We start from the raw sequence: 20,179 nt of genomic DNA, 5'->3' as shown, positions 1-20,179 counted from the left end.
CTGAACTTTCTTCCAAAACTTCGGAAAAACGATAAAAATGTCGCATTTTGTGGACGACCGACAGCCACTGCACTCTAATGGCTGATAGTATACAAGTAGCTCAGCCAATCAGATTACAGCATTTGCATTAGTATACTAGTAGAATTCTACTAATTATTGTTAGTAGAATTCTACTAGAATACTAATGCAATTGCTGCAATCCGATTGGTGAGCTATTGAACACTCTCAGCCATTAGTGTGCAGTGGCTGGAGGTCGTCTAGGAAATGGCGACGTTTTTTTCGTTTTTCCAAAATTTTGGAGGAAAATTTTGATGCAAATGGATAATTAAATTCCTGAGAAGTCAAAACGAAGGACATTTACGGTTTCTTGACATTTAAAAAAGTTGAAATTATTGAAAAAACTGATGCGCGCGCACACAACTTCAATTTTAAATGACAGTTCAATCCGAGCGACCTTTTTCAGGCGCAAAGTTTAATAATACGTCAAGAAATAATTGGAAACCGTTATTTGAAGTAATTTTAGTAAGAATTCTACTAAAACAATTAGATTATTCGCTCTCGATTTCTACGAGGTGATAGTTGATTCAGCCTTCGGCCTCATCAACCATCACCTCAGAGAAATCTGGAGCTATCTTGCCCGCTCGGGACTATCCGCCGTGTCCCGCAAAAAAATTTCCCCGAAAGCCATATAATAAATCCTTTGTTGACCAAGCTTGTTCGGTGAAGATGGCTGGATATTGGCCTCGTTCTTTTTTTGCGAATTTATGGACCGAGACGGAGTCAAAAAAAGAACTTGGCCAATATCCAGCCATCTTGACCTCACACTTGGTCAATAACCCATACTTATAAATAGAGTTAGAATCAAAAGTTCATCCCTCTCTCTTGTATGTGATCTAGCTTATTTATTATTTGATATAAGCACTGCCACATAATATTAACTTTCGCTTTATGCGATCGCCACGTGGCCTACTCACTGTGTATCATGCTGAATCTATGCCGAATTTGTATGTTAAGAAACGTCACTGCCAAAAACTGGTACGTTAGGATGCTTTGCATAATTATGTGTTACCAGTATTAACTTCCGAATTGGCTGTCATAATGAAACAACGGTGGAAATAATTTTCTCCAAGGTGTAAAGAGGAGACGATCTCGTACACGACGTCGGAGAAAACGGAGAAGAAGACGGAGGAGAAGAAGACGTAGACGTCGAAGACGCAGAAGAAGGATACGTAGAAGACGTCGACGAAGACGACGACGGCGACGACGGCGAAGTAAGTGACAAAGGACTTAAGGCTTTGGAAAAAGGTCATTTTTTTTAAATTCATTTATTAGAAATACAACAAAATTGGGAAAAATTAGTAACACATAGAGAGAGTGGTTATAACAGTCAGACCCGCAATTTCTGTCGTTAGCAGCTAACATTATTTGTTTACAAAGTCCTAACTATCAATTGATTTTAATTTGCAATACTTATGGTAATTTACCGTTACCAAGTAACGTTAATTAACAGTTACTCGGAAGAAACCCATGGCTCGGTTCAGTTCAAAACGAGAACATCTTTATCACTGTAAAAAAACCCTTAAACGGCTGTTCTCACTGCTGTCTCTATACATCAACGTGAGGGGTTAACTATAATGTCCAAATGTTTTGTCTCGCTACATAAATCAATCACCAACGCATACAAAAAAAGACGCATTTTCTGGTTTCAAGATTTATAATACTTTGAAGATTATGTTTTGTGCATTTTTAAGTGGCCAGGCCAACTCAGACATGTAAAAGGTGCGAGTTAGAAGAATAGAAAAGGAATGTACTATGAAATCTTAGCTTCCGCAGGTCCAAGATGTCTTACCGTGTGGTGTATGGGGTCAATAGTTAAAATTGCCACTTGACTTCTAGTATACATGCTAGCATTCCTTTGTTGTTTCTTTTATAGCGAGACGCCGTTACGTAGTTCGTTTTAAAGGTAGAAAGCGACGTATACAGTCTCGGCGACGCTGGACAGTGCGAGTCCGAAAACGAAGATATACAATCCCCGCATTCCGAAAAGGCCGCCTAAGGATCAGAATCAGGAAAAAACTTTGGCCCATCTATCGCCGAAACAGGAAGTGGTATATACGATACAGACGCGGAATATACAGAGTGAGGCGACGCGGCAGAAGGCGCTATATCCGATGGGCAAGAAGGACGATCTATTTGAGGTGGATCTTCAAGATTCGATTCAGGGGCGTTAAACGCGTTGTTAGATGCCGCGGAAGAAGATGGAGAATGCGATACGGCCGTAAATGGAGACGAATCAGGAAGCGAAGGACTCGATTTTTAAGGGTTGGACGTCGAAAATACCTGATCCGGAGACGAGGAAAGAAATACAAATTACTGTCAGGAAGAAAATGGAGGAATATAAGAGTTTTGAGAAGACGGCGGCGAAGGAGATGGCGTAGACGTAAGTCGCGTGTGATAAATCATTTTTAAAGGGGCTTTGAGTTATTTTGACCCTTTAAGTGAGCTACATGTTTCCTACTTTGTTTTCCTCAGACGTGAAGAGGAAAGTTGTTCACGTTTATGCACATCGTAAATCGTTCTATCAGCAGGCCACTTTGAAACAAGCGGGGGCGTAATCGTGTCGAATGCTATGAAGCTATAGCGAACCCCTCTTCCACAGATGGAAGTCAACCCGTTACTGAGAAATGAATTCTAAATTCCCGTTTTTTAAAATAATACTTTGGGAAAGGAACAGCTGAGGTTTAGAACAATTCTAAAGAAAATGAAATAACTTAAACATTTGTATCACAGACAGTACTAGCTTTTTGTCGACTTGACGAAAGGTTACATTCTTTGGTTTTCAAATGAGAATACTTCGAGATACGAAATAAAATTATTGTGTTATGTAGCTGAATGCTTTCTTCACGTACGGTTGAAATGGCATGGCTTTTAGAATTGTAGAAGTTATGAAATTTATTTTGATCCTAATTCTATAACTGTCTATGTTCTCTTTATGGTTCACGAGACATGCGACTACACAAATATGTCTGGACTTGAACATATTGGGCACTATTAACACTTCGACCAATAATCCTGGTTGGGAGAGCTTAATTAAATTGAATTTTTCACGTTGTTAAACAGATATAAAAACACAATGCGAAAGACGTAGATCAGCAGGAGTAAGTTTGGCTCATGCGCACTCACTTAAGCGCCGTCCACAATACGCCGGAGGAATTTGAAAACGGAGATTTCACTCTGAAAACGCATCATTAGTTTTCCGTCCACGCTACGCCGGAGATATTTAAAAGCGCAACAATCACCGTTCATTTTGGATTTGTGTTTCGTGACGCCATCGTTTTCGCAAAGCTCCGTTTTCAAACTGTTTTCCGTCCACGCGAAAACGAAAAGTTTGAAGAGCGTTTTTCAAAAGCTCCGTTTTCGCGACGGATTAGTGTGGACGGTAGGCCTAACTAAAGAAATAAAGCTCCGTTTTCAAATTCCTCCCGCGTAGTGCGGATGGGGCGTTAAAGTCCAGTAAAATTTCAGATCACGAATCGAAACACATGTTAATATAGTCCTGTTGTTTCTTTCGGTAGCGAGACGCGTTCGTAAAGTACGTTTTGGAGGTAAATACCGACGTATAAAGACTCGTCGACGTTGGGTAGTACGCTATCGAAGACGAAAATATCAAATCCGCGGCTTCCGGCGTGGCAGACTCACAATCAGAGTTCTGAAAAGACCTCGACCAATAATGCGCTACGGCAGGTACTGGTATATACGTTTCGGACGCCGAAAAATACGAGTGAAGCGACGAGGTAGAAGGCGCTATATTATATGGAATAGAAAGACGATCTATTTGAGGTGGATCTTCAAGATTCGATTCAAGGGTGTCCGACGCGTTGTGAGATGCCGAAGAAGAAAGTGGAGCATGCGATACGGCCGTAGGTGGAGACGAATCGTAAAACGTAAAGTTCTTTTCGTAAAAAAAGGACGTCGAAGATACCCAATCTGGAAACGAAGAAATGTATACAGAGTCAGAGTCGGAAAGAAATGGAAGAGAGTAAGAGCAAAAAGCCGACGAAGAAGGCGCAGACGGCGGGGACGAAGACGTAAGTAACGAGAAAACTGGAAACATTTTTGAGGATTTTGCCAATTACAACTAAAAAAATTGTCTTGAAGCGTAAGGGAGGGCAGCTGAAATTCGCAAAAAGGTGCTGTTTATCAAACTAACTTCTTTACAATACTTATGATGTATTCACGTAAATGTCAGTGATTATTCTTCATCTTTGCTTAATTTCAGTCTCGGAGTAGAGTCAGCTAAGAGTTAAATACCTATTTTCGTCGTGAACATGGTTATATTTCTGAAGTAAATTATTATAATGGTCTAGCTCCCATCCAGGGGTAAGTAGAAATACTCCTAGTCGCTTCATGCTACGGAAACCGGGATCAGCTTCGGCCTGGTGGGCCACTTAGCTCGTATGCAGACCTTTATTTTTACTTTTAACGTTGTCAACAGAGGACATACCTATGCGACAGCGCTCAACAGGTGACAAAATATCCAGAATTATTAACAGCTCACGAAATAGAAAATGAGACAACGTGAGTAACGATAATACATGCAATAGTCTTAGATACCTTACGTCATGGCATCAACAGGCTCTGATCGTGTCTCTGGATCAGACCAGAGTTTATTAATTATGGGGCATTTAATTGAGACTACAATATGTCTATCAAGGTGGCCGGCGATCCAGGATCCGTAGACGGCGAAGAAGAAGGAGACGACTTCGTAGACGCAGGAGGCGACGAAGGAGAAGGCGACGAAGGCGACGAAGAAGGATTATTAGAAGACGAAAAAGGAAGCAACGAAGAAGACGTGAGTATGAAATGGTTTAGTGAAAGGAAGAAGATGAATTTTTATTTCAAGCTTATGTCAAAATACACTCAGACCGTACAGCTCGTAAGGATTTAAGAATTCCCTGTATGAGGTTGAGTTGTAAACGCACTACTAGATAAGAGACATCGCTATATAGCTGTAACCCAGCTATTGCAAGACACCCTTGTCCACCACCAGTTTTTCTTAACCCAATTGGCAGATAAATTGGTATGGAAACTGAATGCTTGCGTTATTGTTAAATATTATTGAAATATTTTGCAGGAAAACGAGTTGTTAAGTTACGCTTCCGCCGCCGTTACCGTCGTGTAATATCTCGCCGACGATATACGATCCGATACAAGAGAAAGCGAATAACAATCCCCCGATTCAAACGCCGCAGGTTTAGGATCAAACTGTTCAAGCGATATAGACCCATTTATCGAAGGCGTAGACAATGGTATGTAAAGATAGGACGAAAACCTGTTCGAGTTGTACGTCGCCGCGGACGGCGCTATATTCGTTGGAGAAGACGATGGGTGCGACTGAGGTGGAGACTCCGATTCCGTTTCAAAGGCGTCACACGAGTTGTGAGGTGTCGTGGAAGGCGTTGGCGCATGCGAATAGGAAGGAAATGGAGACGAATCACGAAGCGCAGAAGGCGCTACATAAGAGTGGGTCGACGAAAATACCGCGTGAGAAGAGGAAGAAGGGGAAGAGGATATCGGATAAGAGTAAACAAGAGATGGAAGAGAGTCAGGAGAGTTAAAAGAAGGCGTAGAAGACGTGAGTGGTAGTTTAAACATGTAGTCACGCATTAACAAAATGTTCTAGCCCTTTGCTGGAAAGTAATATGTCCTATGATTTTGTCCTCCTCCAAACTCTCATTTGGTTGCCTTGAAAGTGCTACAAGCCCGCTTGAGTAAAGCGCATCGTGAAACACAATCGGTGACGCTTCCGCTTTCAAATTTAGCCGCCATAGCGAGTTTACGGAGCTGACGTTTTGGGCGTCAGAGCCAAGAACTCGCTCAGTCGTCCTCCTCGTCCTGACTAGGAAATAATGCCATAAGCTAAAAAATAATGTTTGATTTACCCTTGGTCAGTGTTTATAGTCAAAGGCTAGTGGGACAGAGGAATAAAATCAATTAAAGGGCTGGAGAAGACGTCAGTTTCACAAACTCTCACCGGAGGTTAATTGACCTTAATTAACTTCAAGTTGATAAGTAGCTAACTGTTTCACTTGTCCGCTGACTCTGCCCAACAGTTTCCATAGAGCTGATACTTTCGTCTTCCGTTGAAAACAACAACGATGGAGGGTTGATCTTGTGTTTCACCGTACCCAAATTTGCAGTTAGCCAGTCAGAAGCCGTGTCTACTGTCCTGATAACCTGCGATATCAAGTCACTGACCTGATATGGCCATGATATCATGGGTACGGTAGATACCTAATCGTACCTTATTGATTCGCTTCGGCGGCATATTAGGCTCGAGTGATCTCGTCATGGCTCGACCAAACTCGCCCAATATGCCACCGAAGCGTGCCAGAAAGGTACCATTAGGTATAAATACAGTGTCGTTCATTACAAAGATATATTGCCATAGGAAAAGTAGGGACAGGGAATACATTAAGGCAACTTACCTTAATGCGTTTACCGCGACAAAAAGAAGTTTTTTATCTGGCTTGTTAGTGAGTAATTCATCTTCTCGTTGTATGGACTTGATTACCTAAAACGATTTGTGCTTTTAGGCACTCGAAGAAGACCGCGTTGGTATAAGCGTATGAAAAGGAGAAGGCGACGAAGAAGACGACGACGACGTCGAAGACGTCGCAATCGACGAAGAAGGCGAAGAAGGACACGTAGAAGACGGCGACGCAGGAGACGAAGGCGAAGAAGAAGAAAGAGAAAAACCAGGCGCACAAGAGGTAACTTTACAAGAGGTCGTGTGTGAAAAGTAGTGTTCTTTCCATTCCATCAAAATACAACCTAACATGCCACACTGGGGGCAATAAGGACTAATGATGATGATGATGATGAACATAGGGGCGAGGCCCTTCCTGTCTCAAACTGAGAACCGTCAATCAAACAGTGTGTGAAGTGGAGAGCAGATAGAGCTTTTGTGATTGATGCATGAGGATTTTAGGAAAGGTCTTGAAACCGCTTGACCTTGTATCATACATGGAGTAAAGAGGTGTTCTTGGAATCGAATGTTAAGGGACCCTTAAATTAACGGAGCACAAAAAGTTTTCGTGTTCCCTTCTGTCCTTAAAAATGTTTTGTACATGGAGCAAAGTCGTGTGAGTAACACCTAAACTTATAAGCTTGTGCAAGATTGGCTGTTATCACTTTTTCCATTCAAATTAGATTCATTTGAAGCCAATTGACAAAAGTTTCGGACCGGCATTATATCGTGGAAATATAATGCGACAATTTATTCCCACCGTCGTTTTTCTCAGATTATGAAACAAAAACGAAGCAACAAGTGACAGTGTAGATCTGGAAAGTAATGTCGATGATAATATGGTCTCGTTGAAGAATATGGAACGCGAATGTTTTGCCATTGCACAATCATCATTTCATCTACTCGTGGTTGTTTTTGTTAGGCTGGAGACGAAGAGGAATCCGTTTCAAGGGACGCGTACGTGTTTTAAGACGTTGGAGGAGTCGATTTGTTATTAAAGTGAAAGGAATAAGATACAGAATCCGCCGAGGTGGAAGAAGAATGAGGATCAAGTATGGTGGAAGATTTAGACCCCTGAAACGTATCCGAAACATCTGGTATGTCTACATTGGAACATGGCAACGTATCTATCGCCGCGGACGGCAGTGGACGATACGCAGAAACAAACGTTACATCCGCCTGCCTAGGACTTCGCGCACTTTCAGAATCCGTTTCCGAGGGAAGTGGCGACCGTTTAAGTGTATTGGACGAAGATACTCTATCTACTTTAAACGACGCTGGTTGCGCGTGAAACGACGTCCCCGGTATACCATCCGATACCGCAGTAAGCGATTGGTGGTAAAGAGGAAAGGTAGACGTTTCAGAGTGCGATATCGAGGTCGATACGGTAGACCCAAAAGAGGTAAGATAAATATAGATTTTTAACTCCTTATTATCCGAGATTGAGGTCTTTACAGCAAAGTTTCAAATCGAGACCTTGCCGAATTGACCGAGCAATAGCGAGATTAATACTGCAAGGGCGAGGTTTGAGATTTTCCCGCAAATACCAAACGTTCGAGGTTAATAAGTTGTTTATTATATGGCGTTTTGCTTTGGTTTTGCAGGCCCGTAATCGGCCCGTGGGCATTACGGGGGAATAATGCCCTAGAACTAGCCAATCGGAGAGCGCGTTATATCGGTTACAAACTTAAGCCATGTAACAATACATATTAAGAGCCTGGTATCGTTTTTGTTCACGCGTTTGTAATACCATATCGCGAACGAGCGAGTCTTCGAGCGAGTAAGCATATTACATGCTTAAAAAATATCAAGCCACCAAGTTAAAGTACAAGAAAGTTGCCTTTAATATCAGTGAATACATACAAGAAAGAGGGCAAGCTGAAGCGTATCTTTCTCTTACAATGGTCCTGTAAATTTGCGTTCTCATTCGGTCAAAAGGTCTTGAAGAACGCTACATCTTGAGAGGTTTTTCTTGCCGTGTTCTTGTTTTCGTTCTCTTCGAGAAACTGAGATATATCTTCACAGGAAACGCTCACAAATCTTGAAGCGGCCATTTCGCGGATAAAACTGCAGAGAAATTCTTCCCGCCAAATTTGGCGCCAGCTAAAATATAACTTGCTACCTGATTGGTCCAACCAGTTTATTACAGTCTATTTGATTGGACAATTCAACCGCGAAGTGGTATGATATCATTTCGCTGCAGTGAAATGATATCATATCACTTCACAGGTATCATTTTAAAGGTCAAATGAACCAAAACTTAGACATTTTTTTTTTCATTTGAATTCAATGTGTTCATTGAGTATGAAATAAACATATTCTGAAGTTTCAAACGAATTGGACGAAGCATTGCGGAGATATTGGAATGTTAAAATCATTGTTTTTTATTCTTCATAATCGTAGAGTGCTCGGGAAAATTGTCGGATAATTGTTGGAAATAAAACTTGTGACGTCACTATTGGTGAGCTCAAGAAATGCGGGAAATTTGAAACTGTTTTGGTTTGAAGTTCACAGTGAACTTCAGAGGAAAACCACTCAAAATCAAAAGTTAACACTTTCAAGTTCCCCCAGGACCCAAAACTTAAGAGATAATTAATGGCTTATCAAAATGAAAAGAGAATGCTTCGTGCCCTCGAAACATGCGCACGTTTGTGTAAAACACTTTACCAAAGACAGCTTTGAGCAAAATCTTGTAGTAAGGAGTTTGTTGGGACCCTCTTTCAAGCTTCGTCAACTTGTAGTCAAGAAAGACGCGGTACCGACGATTTTTAACTTCACTATGAAACGTTGCAAGCCGGCAACAAAAAACAAGCGAATAATGCCTGCCGAAAGCGGGCGAAAGCCTCGGCCATTTCTAGAGTAAAATAAGGCTTGTATTTAGATCCAAAACCTTCCCCACGAAAGACTCACTGACGCAGAAACGCAGCAATGTTCAAGACAACAGTGACGTCACAAAGCAGAGTCTCAGTTCCATTCCTTCCATTAAAGTGCGCGGTCATTTTGGAAACGTTTTCGTGAAGCCATCCGCTGTCTTCGTACTTTTAACTTTTTTACTCCTTTTCACGTTTCAGAAAGAAAAAATTTCCGCATAAGCTCCTTTTTACATGTTTTTTTTTTAAACATTTCGCTACAAAATGGCTGAAGATAAGATGTCTAAATTTTGGTTCATTTGACTTTTAAGTCACGGCTTTATCACACTGATATCCACATATAAGATGTAATGAAAGTTTCAGAATAGTGCTATAGTCTGCACCCTCGTAAATCTCGAGCTCATAATCTAATTGTTTAATAGAAGTACAGGATTGAGCATTCGCTTTCTTATAGGGTGTTTTCTGAAAGGATGTCAACATACAAAACCTTGCCGTCATTTCCTAAAAAAAGGACAATCTGATCTGGTTTACGGCTGTGAATTCGCTTTTTTGATTGCCAGTGGTCTGTTGTTACCTCTACGTTTTCTTCTTGTTTGAAAAAAAAGTACAAAGTACATTTCCCTTATCTCTTTTTGGTGAAATCACCAAAGTTACACAAAGATTCCGTCTGAAAAATAAATTGCCGCCAGCATCCTCAGTGTTCTCACCAGGTGTAAGTTCCCGAAAATTTGCGCGGCTTATGTTATGAAATGTCACTTTGGTGTCATTTTTATCACAGCGAGGAGGAGAAGAACGAGAAGGAAGAGGCGGCGAGTGAGAAGGCGAAGACGAAGACGAAGAAGGAGAAGAAGGAGAAGAAGAAGGTATGGATTAAGAAGAAGAGGAAGAAGGAGAAGGAGAAGAAGAAGAAAGTATGGATTAAGAAGAAGAGGAAGAAGAAGGAGAAGAAGAAGGAGAAGGTATGGATTAAGAAGAAGAGGAAGAAGAAGGAGAAGAGGAAGAAGGTACGGATTAAGAAGAAGAGGACGACGGCGACGTAGAAGAAGACGAAGACGGAGACGTACGTATTTTATTTAAATGTTACGTACTGTAAAAAGGCCTAAAAATGTCACGTAATTCAAGAGAAAGCGACAGCGTTTAGCTAGACATGAAATAATACTGAAAACAATTACAGCATTCGCTTTTACAGAGGTATTCTGCTTTAAGAGTTCGTTTTCTAATATATTGAAGGTTTATCCCCCTTCTTTTGAAAAAGATGAAGGTATCCAACTGGACCATCAAGATACTAGTATGCCTAACAATAGTTTTGCAACCGAAACATCTGTTTTGTAAAAAGGTTATATGCAAAAACAGATACGAATACTTCATTTCAAAAGAAATATTTTAAACCCTGACCTAACCAAATACGGCCGTAACGTTAAAAGCCGAAAAACAGTAGTGCTGGTTGTGAGCGGGTCCTCGCATTTCCATGTCTAAAAACACAATGAATGATGAGTTGCTTGTTAAAGCATTTGACAAGAAAGTTTAAAAGCAATGACAATCGAGGTTTCGATGCATCAAGCATCATTCTCAAGATTGAGGTCGTTAATGCTGAAGTCAAAGTTGTTGAGTTGAGTTTGATGCATCGAAACGTCGACTAACAGTACTTTTTATTTTTCTTTAAAACAGAACCACAGGTTTATTCAAAGAAGTTTTCCTCTTTTAAAATTATAAGCTTTCATACTGGGGGTCGCTTTTTGTTGTATTTTTTCGGCAAACTCAATAATGTCTAGTTTTGGTATTATGAGTTCTTTAATTTACTTGATATCTCATAATGACAATGTTACTGAGATGGAAACCCTGGCATTCATTGCTCCCGTCATTTTAATATTTCACTTTCTCATATATATGTTTTTGTCAAAAATAAACCTCTTCAGCTCGTCGAGTGAGGCGACGAAGAAGAAGACGAAGGAGAATACTTCGTCGACGAAGACGTAAGTGTTTTTGTAATTCCCTGTGGTGATAATTTCCTTATTTTCTTTTGTTATCAAATTTAAACGACCAGTTCATGATATTTGAGGAGCCGATGATCTTTTGCCATGACGAAGAACTGAACCAATCACTTGAATTTAGAGTGTTGGTTAAATTATTTATTGTCCAGACAATGAACATTAATGAAAATTATGCTGCCCTCTGTTAATGTTTAAACTTAACCAGCTATGTTGGCTAGGGGTGGGTGGGGGATAGGGTTTGCAACATATTGGAACATTCTGGGAACCCTCTAGGCGGTGTATCCATGCCATGTGGTTTTGGACTTGACCGCATAGAGGGATCGTCTCCTACTTTGTTTTCCCCATCCCCCCCCCCCCCCACCCTTATCCTAGCCACATATACCTTTGTCTATGAGATGAGGATTTTTACCCTCAACTTTGTTGAGTAGGGCTTCCTTCATTCGTTTATAATTGACACTGGATTGAAATGATTATTAAAGCGGCGATGTGGCCAGCCACATAGCTAAAGTCAACCCGAAGAATTAGAGAGTTTGTTGATTCCTTGTCAAAGCCCTTCTCAGCAAACAGAGCAAACAATAGTATTTATTGTGAGCTATACATTATGAACAGGGGCAGGATAAAGTACCTTTAAACCGAAAGTCAATCATTAAGTGAAGCAAAGGCTTTTTCAAACAATACTAATGGCCCAATTATTTTTTGACGCAATTGTGTTAATTGTCACAATTAAAATGATTTATCTTCTCAACCCATTATTTTAAGATTCCAGAGCAGTTAATGCTGAATAATATAAACTCTTGTAACAAGAGCATTCGAGGTTTAGCCAATGTTTGACTAAGATATGTACATGGGAATTAATAGACTCACCCAGTAGTAATAGTAATAATTTATTTAAAGTCGTGACACGGGGTAGTTGCCTATTCATTCGAGCCAAACGCTCATGATAAAATTAGTCAACACAAACAAATTTAAAAAATACAAAAGGCTTAAAAATAATACATCAAAAGTGAGAATATGTTATAATGATATCTACTACGTCTAATTTATCTAGGTATAATAAATATTATGTTGATATTTTGTGCATACGTCCCTTAACGCTGCTAAAATACTGCAGCAATTGTACTGGGAGCCTGCTAAGTCAGACTGATTATTTAATTTCCGAAATTGCGATAAAGCAGTAGAGGATTTAGCAGCTGACGGTACTAGCGGCAGTATCGTTGTCTTACTTGATATCACTTGTCTTTCACTCAATCAGCTAGCAAAAGAGTCTATTTCAAAGGACGTTACCGACGCTTGAGAAAAGGAGGGAGAACATGGTACCTGACGATTCACAGAAAGAGATACAAACTAAACAGAAACGGGCGACATGTGAAAATATACTACATGAAACGATGGCGTCGAGCTAAAAAACAACGCGGAAGTTGGTTCATCCGGTTTGGAAGCAAATGGAAACCTATTGTGAAGCGTAGAGGTCGCTGGTATTTAAAATATCGACGACGGTTGCAACGTCTGCGAGTCAAGGCGAATCTGTTGATGATTAAGTTCAGACGAGTCTGGGCGCGTATGATGATGATGAAGAGACGGCTGTACATGATGCTAGGGCGCAAGTGGAAGCCGGTTATTCGTCGCCGAAAATATCGCATAAGATATCACGGTCGTTTCCTGCGAGTAAGGAGAAGGCGAAGGACGGTCCGGGTAAGATACCATGGCCACTGGACTCGCAGAAGGAAAATAAAAACGAGAAGACCGCGTCGAATGTGTAAGTGAACAGTTAAAATAACATCACTTGAAGGGCTGAGTTGGTTGAGTTCCAAAAGCAACCGTCCTCTGTTTGTATGGTTTAGCGTTTGCGTAGCCTTACAATCGTCTAAAAATATCCGTGAAACAGGCTTACAGAAATCGTAATTTAATAAGTTTGGCTGGCAGCTTGCTATAAAGTTACTTCATTATCTTCGAAATGAAAGAATAATGAAGGCAAAAAAATATCAACTAAAAAGAAAAAAAAGACCCTTGGTAAATACCTGTCATTCTTTGGCTGTGTGACTGCGCGATGCGGTTCCAGTCAAAGACCCACATTTCACCCTTGCTCACCATAGAGTCTCCAGTAGCTCAGTGGTTAGAGCGTCCGGCTAGATCACGGAGGGTCGTGGGTTCGAATCCCATCTGGATGGAACTCGGATTTTATTGCCGAGTTTTCTACAATTTTCTGTCATTTCTACATTTAATATTCCTAATAATAAATTGAAAAATGTGAAATTTCAACAGAATGGCAATTTTCATTGGCTTGGCAGAATCTTTATATCCGATTTATTTGTATATGTTGTGGTGATTGGCAATAATATGGAAATTAGGAAGAGACACTGTCCCCTAAGCCAATCAATTACCAAATAATTGTCTTCAAATCAGTTAGGATCCAGTGAAACCAAATTAAAGTGTGATTTTGCTTGGATGCGTTTTCGCGCTCATGATGCCGGATTCATACTTTTTCTTCGACTAGTGCGTTGAGCTACAATGTAGATCCCTCAGCCAGTTGAGTGTGGGACAATTCTAACTTAGTTCCAATTCTCAGGTTTAATATGATTTCATTTACCCTGAAAGTTGTGAGCATAATCGCTGTTACGACTTCTAAAAAGGTCGTAACAGACCTGGGCATTTATTTTGCAGCGAGAAGGCGTAGAAGACGAATACGAAGAAGGAGAAGAAGACGAGCAAGGAGACGACGACGCAGAAGAAGACGACGAAGACGACGACGACGACGACGACGTAGAAGAGGTGGAAGACGACGCTGGCGAGGAAGACGTCGAAGGCGATGGGGAATGCGACGGCGAAGAGGTATGTACTTACTACCATGATCCCCAAACACCTCCAAATATCTTGAATGAGAAACATCCATATTCTCCTTGCAATATCAGTAAATGTTATGCCGATTGATGACAGGAATAACGAGATATTGTCTCCATGTTAGAACAAATTCTTACAACTGACATTAAAAGATATGTATCGCGATTAGTAAGGCGAATAAGAGCTTTGAACGATTGGAACTTATGATTTCGTAAGCAAAAAGTAGAGTTTTCATGAGGCACAAACTGATTTCTAAAACTCCTACTTTGAGTGGGTAAGATACTCATAAAGCAAAACAACGATAAAGATGTTTCCCTAAATATGGAATCTTTCAGTATTACAAATCGTCCTATTTAGTACTGTAAGTGTAATCAGAGACACTGATTGGAAAATGGTGTCAATTACATTTTTCCAATATCCCCATAGCAAAAAATTAATTCTCAAGTGTAGAGGAACGATAGTTATTTAAACATGGACGCATTGTTTTGAAAAATTCAAATAATGACATTCAATAGCATAAAAAAAAAAGAATTGTTTCTATTGGTTTTGCTACCTATGATGACCGCGAAACTGCGCAGACGTTATGCTCTTCTTCAAAACTTCAAATCAAAACAATATCATTTTGACCCTGTCTATAGGCAGCTTATCATCGGGTATTGCAGTGCAACTACTCAAACGGGCCGCTTGGTAAAGAGAAAACCAATCAGAACGTTACTTGAGTACAAGGATAGCGATCTTTCTTTAAAGATCGCTGTAGCATTAAAGAATAAAAACAATCGCTCTATAACAGAACAAAAGAAAGAAAAAAAAAACACGAAAGCGTGTACTTTCGCAGACCTCTCAGGAAACTTTGCCATTTGTTGATTGGTTAGTTTCGATCCTAAATTTTGTACTCTTTTCAACGGTTTCGGTTTACATTAAAATTCATTGGCTAAATAAAGTTAAAACTTTCGAGCTTTCGGCTGTCAGACTACAGCCTTCGATGGATAAAAATGAAAAAAGTGACAGAGTGACATTTATAATTATGGTAAGTCGCCGTCTAAGACTGTTAAAATTGCTAACATTTTTTTACAACATTTTTTTTCACCAAATACTCGGCTGTCGGGAATAAGTTAGTAATCAGATATTTCGAGGGAAGCCACTGTCATATTTAAGTAAGTTTCCTCTTTATACCAAGTTTCTCTTAAAATACATTTGGAAAGTTGAGAGATCAGAATATCTTCGAGTTTCGACTTCCGCATAAACGTGCTTCTTTTTGTTATTATGTACAGGATATGTAAGAGTGAGAGTGGAAAGTCAAGGTTTTGTTGATAAGAAGCGCGGACGTACTTTGTATGGACGCTCGCGGGCCTACATCAGAGTCAACGGAAGAGATTATTCTCTACACAGGCGTGGTTTTAACGTTATCGTTATCAAGCGCAGGACAGGTAAGGACTTATAGTTGTTAAAGCTATTCCTACGTTTCTAGTACGCTTCAGAAGAGATTATTCTCTGCGTAGGCGTGGTTTTAATTCTATCGTTATCAACCGCCGGACGGGTAAGGACTTATAGTTAATAAAGCTATTCCTACCTTTTTGGTACGCTTCGAAAGAGATTCTCTGCCCAAGCGTGGTTTTGACGTTTGTGTTATCGACCGCAACACTGGTGAGCCCTCAATGTACCAAGAGTAGCATGACCTCAAAAACTATTTGTATCTTTGTACTTAGATGTGTGGTGTCACCCTTATGCTGTGGTTTTCGATTCTAGCCTCTTGAATTCGCAAGCTAATTATCAATGGTCTAGATTATATCAATGATGATATAGACTGTCCTGTCGTGTTTTTCTTTAAATCTTATTGCTGATGTTTTTACTGCAATAGGGCGTGTTGTACAAAGGAGGTCTTTTGACACACATGGCAGCCGTTATCAGGCAAAGAGGTTCAAGAGATTTATTTACCGCATCAGACGAGGGTAAGTTTGTTTTCACCACTTTTAGCTGTTGATTTCTGATGATAAAATTTATTTTCACAGTCCCAGTTTGATTACATCTTTTATTATATCCATTTTAAAATCACTGGTTATCCTTGAAATTTGATTCGTTCTCAGCAGGGCGATTTATTCCCGAATCGCGCTATTTTGTACTCTAAATCGCATCTTGTTTCTGGCCATTGAGAGTGGAACGCTAAAACAAAACAACCAATCAGATTTTAAGGCTTTTTAAAACTAACCAATCACATTGTAGGAAAATGAAAGACAAAAAAGCCATTATTGGGCAAATTTCGCAACTTTTGTGGCCAAGACTTTGCTAAGTTTGAAAAATGGATAAATTTAATTACTTACGGTTTCTAAATGATGATGACCAGCCCCTCCAGGTTGAAAATCAACTTTTCCGGTAGTCGTTTCCAACTTTCGGTATAGATTTTGAAGAAACACGGTCCTGGCAAAGTTCTACGCCGAAGTAGAAGAAAGGGACGGACATGATTACGAGCCTCAATCGCAGAAAATCATGCAAAGAACAATTGAACGTCAGCTAAAGGACCAAAGCTATCCAGTGAGTATCGTGCGATCGAGAGGGGTCCATAACTCACAAGAAATCCTCAATGCGAAGGGACTTTCTCTGCGCCAGCAAGGAAAGGGTAAGGGACCAAACTATGCACAGCCATTAACACCAGAAGAGGAATCGGCTCTGTCGGAGAAAGGTCAGCTAGGGTATTTCAATGGAAGGGTACTGACCAATGTGAACTTTAAAAACTTGACTGAACAACTTGGCTTAGAGGTAGCCAGGAACACCACGACGTGTACGTGGAGGACCTTGTGATAGGACAACAAGAAGATTGCACTGAAGTCGTAGAGTTCCGCGAAGGTCCAACCAAAACAAGAAGCGGCGATCTGTCTATCAGGCGAAGAACTACGCCACAAGTTATGTATACCACCGACGGCGGAAAAACCGATCCAGTGTGGCTCTTCAAGCTTTGATTGTGCAAGCGATCCCAGGGAATGAAGGACACAGGGCCTCTCTATCTGAGCGTCATAAATCGTCCTCAGTCAACAGATGTCTAATACACCAAAGTTCGCATGGGACAAAACACCATCAGCAATACCACGAAATCTATGGCCTCCTGTCTCAAGACAAATAAGAAGTTCTCGAACCACAGCATGAGGAAAACATTGGTGTCACAAGTGGAGAATTCTGGTCAACCGCACAATGTCATCTGTGAAATAACAGTCCATGCACGAATCTTCGTTAGACGACTACGATGAAATAGACGATAATCAAAGGAAAGAGCTGCCTCACATTATCAGTGGATATAAGAAGTGCAAAACGAAAACACTCCAAACGACGCCTCCAACCAAACCAGTGCAAATGAAGCCTCAAATCAACCGCTTGCAGGCCAAGACGTCCAACGCCAACGAGCACCACTGGTTCTTATTCATCACATCCAACATCAAGGCTAAATTCATAAGGCAATGAAATTCAATCCTGGTTTTCAGCAAGCTGGATTTTCAGGATTTCCACCAAGCTTTCCTTCGCGGTTTCAGTACCGCATGGCAGCCTTCACGTCTTCTCGTAGCCCCATTTCATCACAGATTACACGTTCAATTTCTACTCAGGGAGCTGATAATCTTTTAATTTTTCAAAAAACCAGTTGAAATAATTGTATTTATAAACTACTTACTAATGGGGTAAATAAATTGTGCTGTTGTTTTTGTTTGTACAAAATCTTAGGAAATACGTCATCATGGGATTGTTAAGTGTTTCAAGTTCCTGTTGTAGACACAGCTACAACTAGCTAGAATATCACCCTTATCCGATACAATTTATGAAAATCCGACCTCATTTGATGTAATGCAATAGTCTCAGTTTCATTTTTCTTTATGCTAACATTTTCTGGCAATTGTAGGTGTATTGTTGTACTTGCAATCCAAGACGAGGCGTATCGGTTTGGTAGATACTACAAATATGTGCTCAAAAGGCTGCACATCGATCCACGAAGAATAAGACTGAGCTTCAGAAGCAGTCTTGCCGCGATCGGGTATGTTGGTCGTAGAAGACCATATTGGATCAGATACATGAGTCGCCCACAGAGACGAGGTCCAAGTTACGCATCAGCTCGCATCCCACTTGGTAGAGGTGAGGGAATTACAAGTTTGGTTTAACATTTTTGTTAACCACCTTTTATGGTCCGACATATTTCTGAACATGTTGGTAGTTGTTACTTTTTCTATTTTTTTCCATCGAAGGGCAGGCTGCAGTCTGACGACCGAAAGTTCGGAAGTCTTAACTTTATAGAGCCAGTGAACGTTTTTATAACTTTTTAATATGTTTTGTCGTGGCTACGGTTTTTCTATTTTGAAATGTTTCGGTTTAGTTGTCGCAAAACGAGTTTTCAAGCTAAATTTCTCGAGTGAAATTAATAATTACGAGAGGTCGCCGTCTAGGACTGAATCTGTAGAGTGTATATCACACAAAAGTAGGAATCAATAGTACTTTATGTTTTCAAGTCAAAGAGACCGTTATTTGCCTTCACGAAAAAAAGCTACCCGTCCACTGTTCTCAGTATACATGTTGATTGGTTAGCTTTCTTCGGGATGACCCAGTTCAAGTAGACTCGAACCGAAAGGCATAAAAACGCCAGATGTCGTCGAAGATGTCGTTTGAAAAAATAGAGCATTTGACCCGAAAAATGACCTAAAATTGCGGAACGCACAGTTTAAAACTATTCTTTTAATAGTTTTGAGTGAAGGTTTCTTAGCCAGATTTGTGTACTTTTTGGCGTATAGATCCCTTTGCACGGTTACAGAACGAACGGTATTATTATTTACATTCCTGAAACAAATTCCTTTCGTCAGTATATTTTAAGGCGGGCCTCTTGATTATAAACCTTTTCTTTTTCTGAAAAAATCTCACTGCAGGTCGACGGCGCCGATACGTCAAACTCGGTGGACGTAGAAGGCGCGTCAGAAGATACCGAATATGGACGACCACAGTCAAAGGAAAAGTCTTCAGGATTCGCCGAATGAGAAGGCGTTTATATGCACGCTTCAAGAGGAAGTATGTAAGGGTGAAAAGAAAACGTAAAACGTGGAAGCTCCGTGTAAGAAGACGTTGGTGTCGTTTAAGACGTCGAGGACGTTCTTGGAGATACCGATACGGGAAGCGTTGGAGACGCCTTGGACGCTTAAGGCTCAGGATTCGTATCGGTCGCCGTTATAAGAAAATCAAGCGAGTCCGCAGAAGATGGCGTTTGTTCACTAAGAAAAGATGGAGGCCTATGATGTGTGGCATACGACGTTTTGTAACTTACAAAAAGAAGAGAGTTTGGCTGAAGAGAAGACGTGGGAAATGGAAAGCTCGTTTAGGAAATAGATGGAGGAAAATCAAACTTCGTAAGTATCTTGAAAATATAATGATAAGCTCTTTATTATATTAAGAGAACTTTATAGCATATCGCGTTTACCTTTTGACTTGTAGAAACCAAAGAGAGCGGTGATCTGCTTGCCGTTTTTCTTGCTGAGATATTTGTTTTAACCATACCCAATTCCGGAAACAGCCAGTCAGAAGCCGTGTCTACTATCCTGACATCCTGCGATATCAATACACTGACCTCATAGGCCACGATATCATGGTCACTTGGCGGAATTTGGGTTCGGTAAACAACTAATCGTACCTTTTTCGGTACGCTTCACATATCAGGCCCGTTTGGTCTATCCACGGATAGTTTGGCTCGACCACGTCTCGCGAAAATACGAAGCATGGCTCGACTAAACTCGCCTGATATGCCGTTGATATTTTTTTTCGTTATTGTTTCAGGTCGTTACCGACGAAAAGGAAGGAGAAGAAGAAGAAAGTTCCCACGGCGTAAGTATTTATCTGTGAGCACTTAAAAAACGTTTGACTTGGAAAAAGGTGTTATGCCCAGTCCCATAATAATCTCCGGCTCTGTTGTTTGCAAAGCTTAGTTTTTGCATTTT

At 40.5% G+C, this 20,179-nt stretch overlaps 1 protein-coding gene, 1 non-coding gene and 1 pseudogene across 2 annotated transcripts in view; all 3 read left to right on the top strand.

Moving 5' to 3' along the window:
• Positions 1–4,702: 4,702 nt before the first annotated feature.
• LOC145472808 (uncharacterized) overlaps positions 4,703–20,179 on the top strand; it is a 30,986-nt gene continuing 15,509 nt past the window's right edge. Inside the window, exons 1-13 of the mRNA XM_081454984.1 lie at positions 4,703–4,856; positions 5,135–5,635; positions 6,597–6,773; positions 7,452–7,931; positions 10,178–10,459; positions 11,316–11,372; positions 12,643–13,146; positions 14,052–14,219; positions 15,500–15,655; positions 16,087–16,177; positions 18,109–18,338; positions 19,121–19,594; positions 20,019–20,066. Of these exons, the coding sequence (XP_081311110.1) occupies positions 4,703–4,856; positions 5,135–5,635; positions 6,597–6,773; positions 7,452–7,931; positions 10,178–10,459; positions 11,316–11,372; positions 12,643–13,146; positions 14,052–14,219; positions 15,500–15,655; positions 16,087–16,177; positions 18,109–18,338; positions 19,121–19,594; positions 20,019–20,066 (3,322 nt within the window). The remainder of the gene's footprint in view (positions 4,857–5,134; positions 5,636–6,596; positions 6,774–7,451; positions 7,932–10,177; positions 10,460–11,315; positions 11,373–12,642; positions 13,147–14,051; positions 14,220–15,499; positions 15,656–16,086; positions 16,178–18,108; positions 18,339–19,120; positions 19,595–20,018; positions 20,067–20,179) is intronic.
• Positions 13,486–13,560, top strand: Trnas-aga (transfer RNA serine (anticodon AGA)). The gene has a single exon. It is a non-coding gene; the product is annotated as a tRNA-Ser (tRNA).
• On the top strand, positions 16,453–18,014 carry LOC145480121 (uncharacterized; annotated as a pseudogene).

This window comes from Orbicella franksi, chromosome 2 (assembly GCF_964199315.1).
Source record: "Orbicella franksi chromosome 2, jaOrbFran1.1, whole genome shotgun sequence".
In the NCBI taxonomy this organism is placed as follows: domain Eukaryota; kingdom Metazoa; phylum Cnidaria; class Anthozoa; order Scleractinia; family Merulinidae; genus Orbicella; species Orbicella franksi.
Note: the sequence above shows the minus strand (reverse complement) of the source record. Positions and strands in the feature narration are given on the sequence as shown.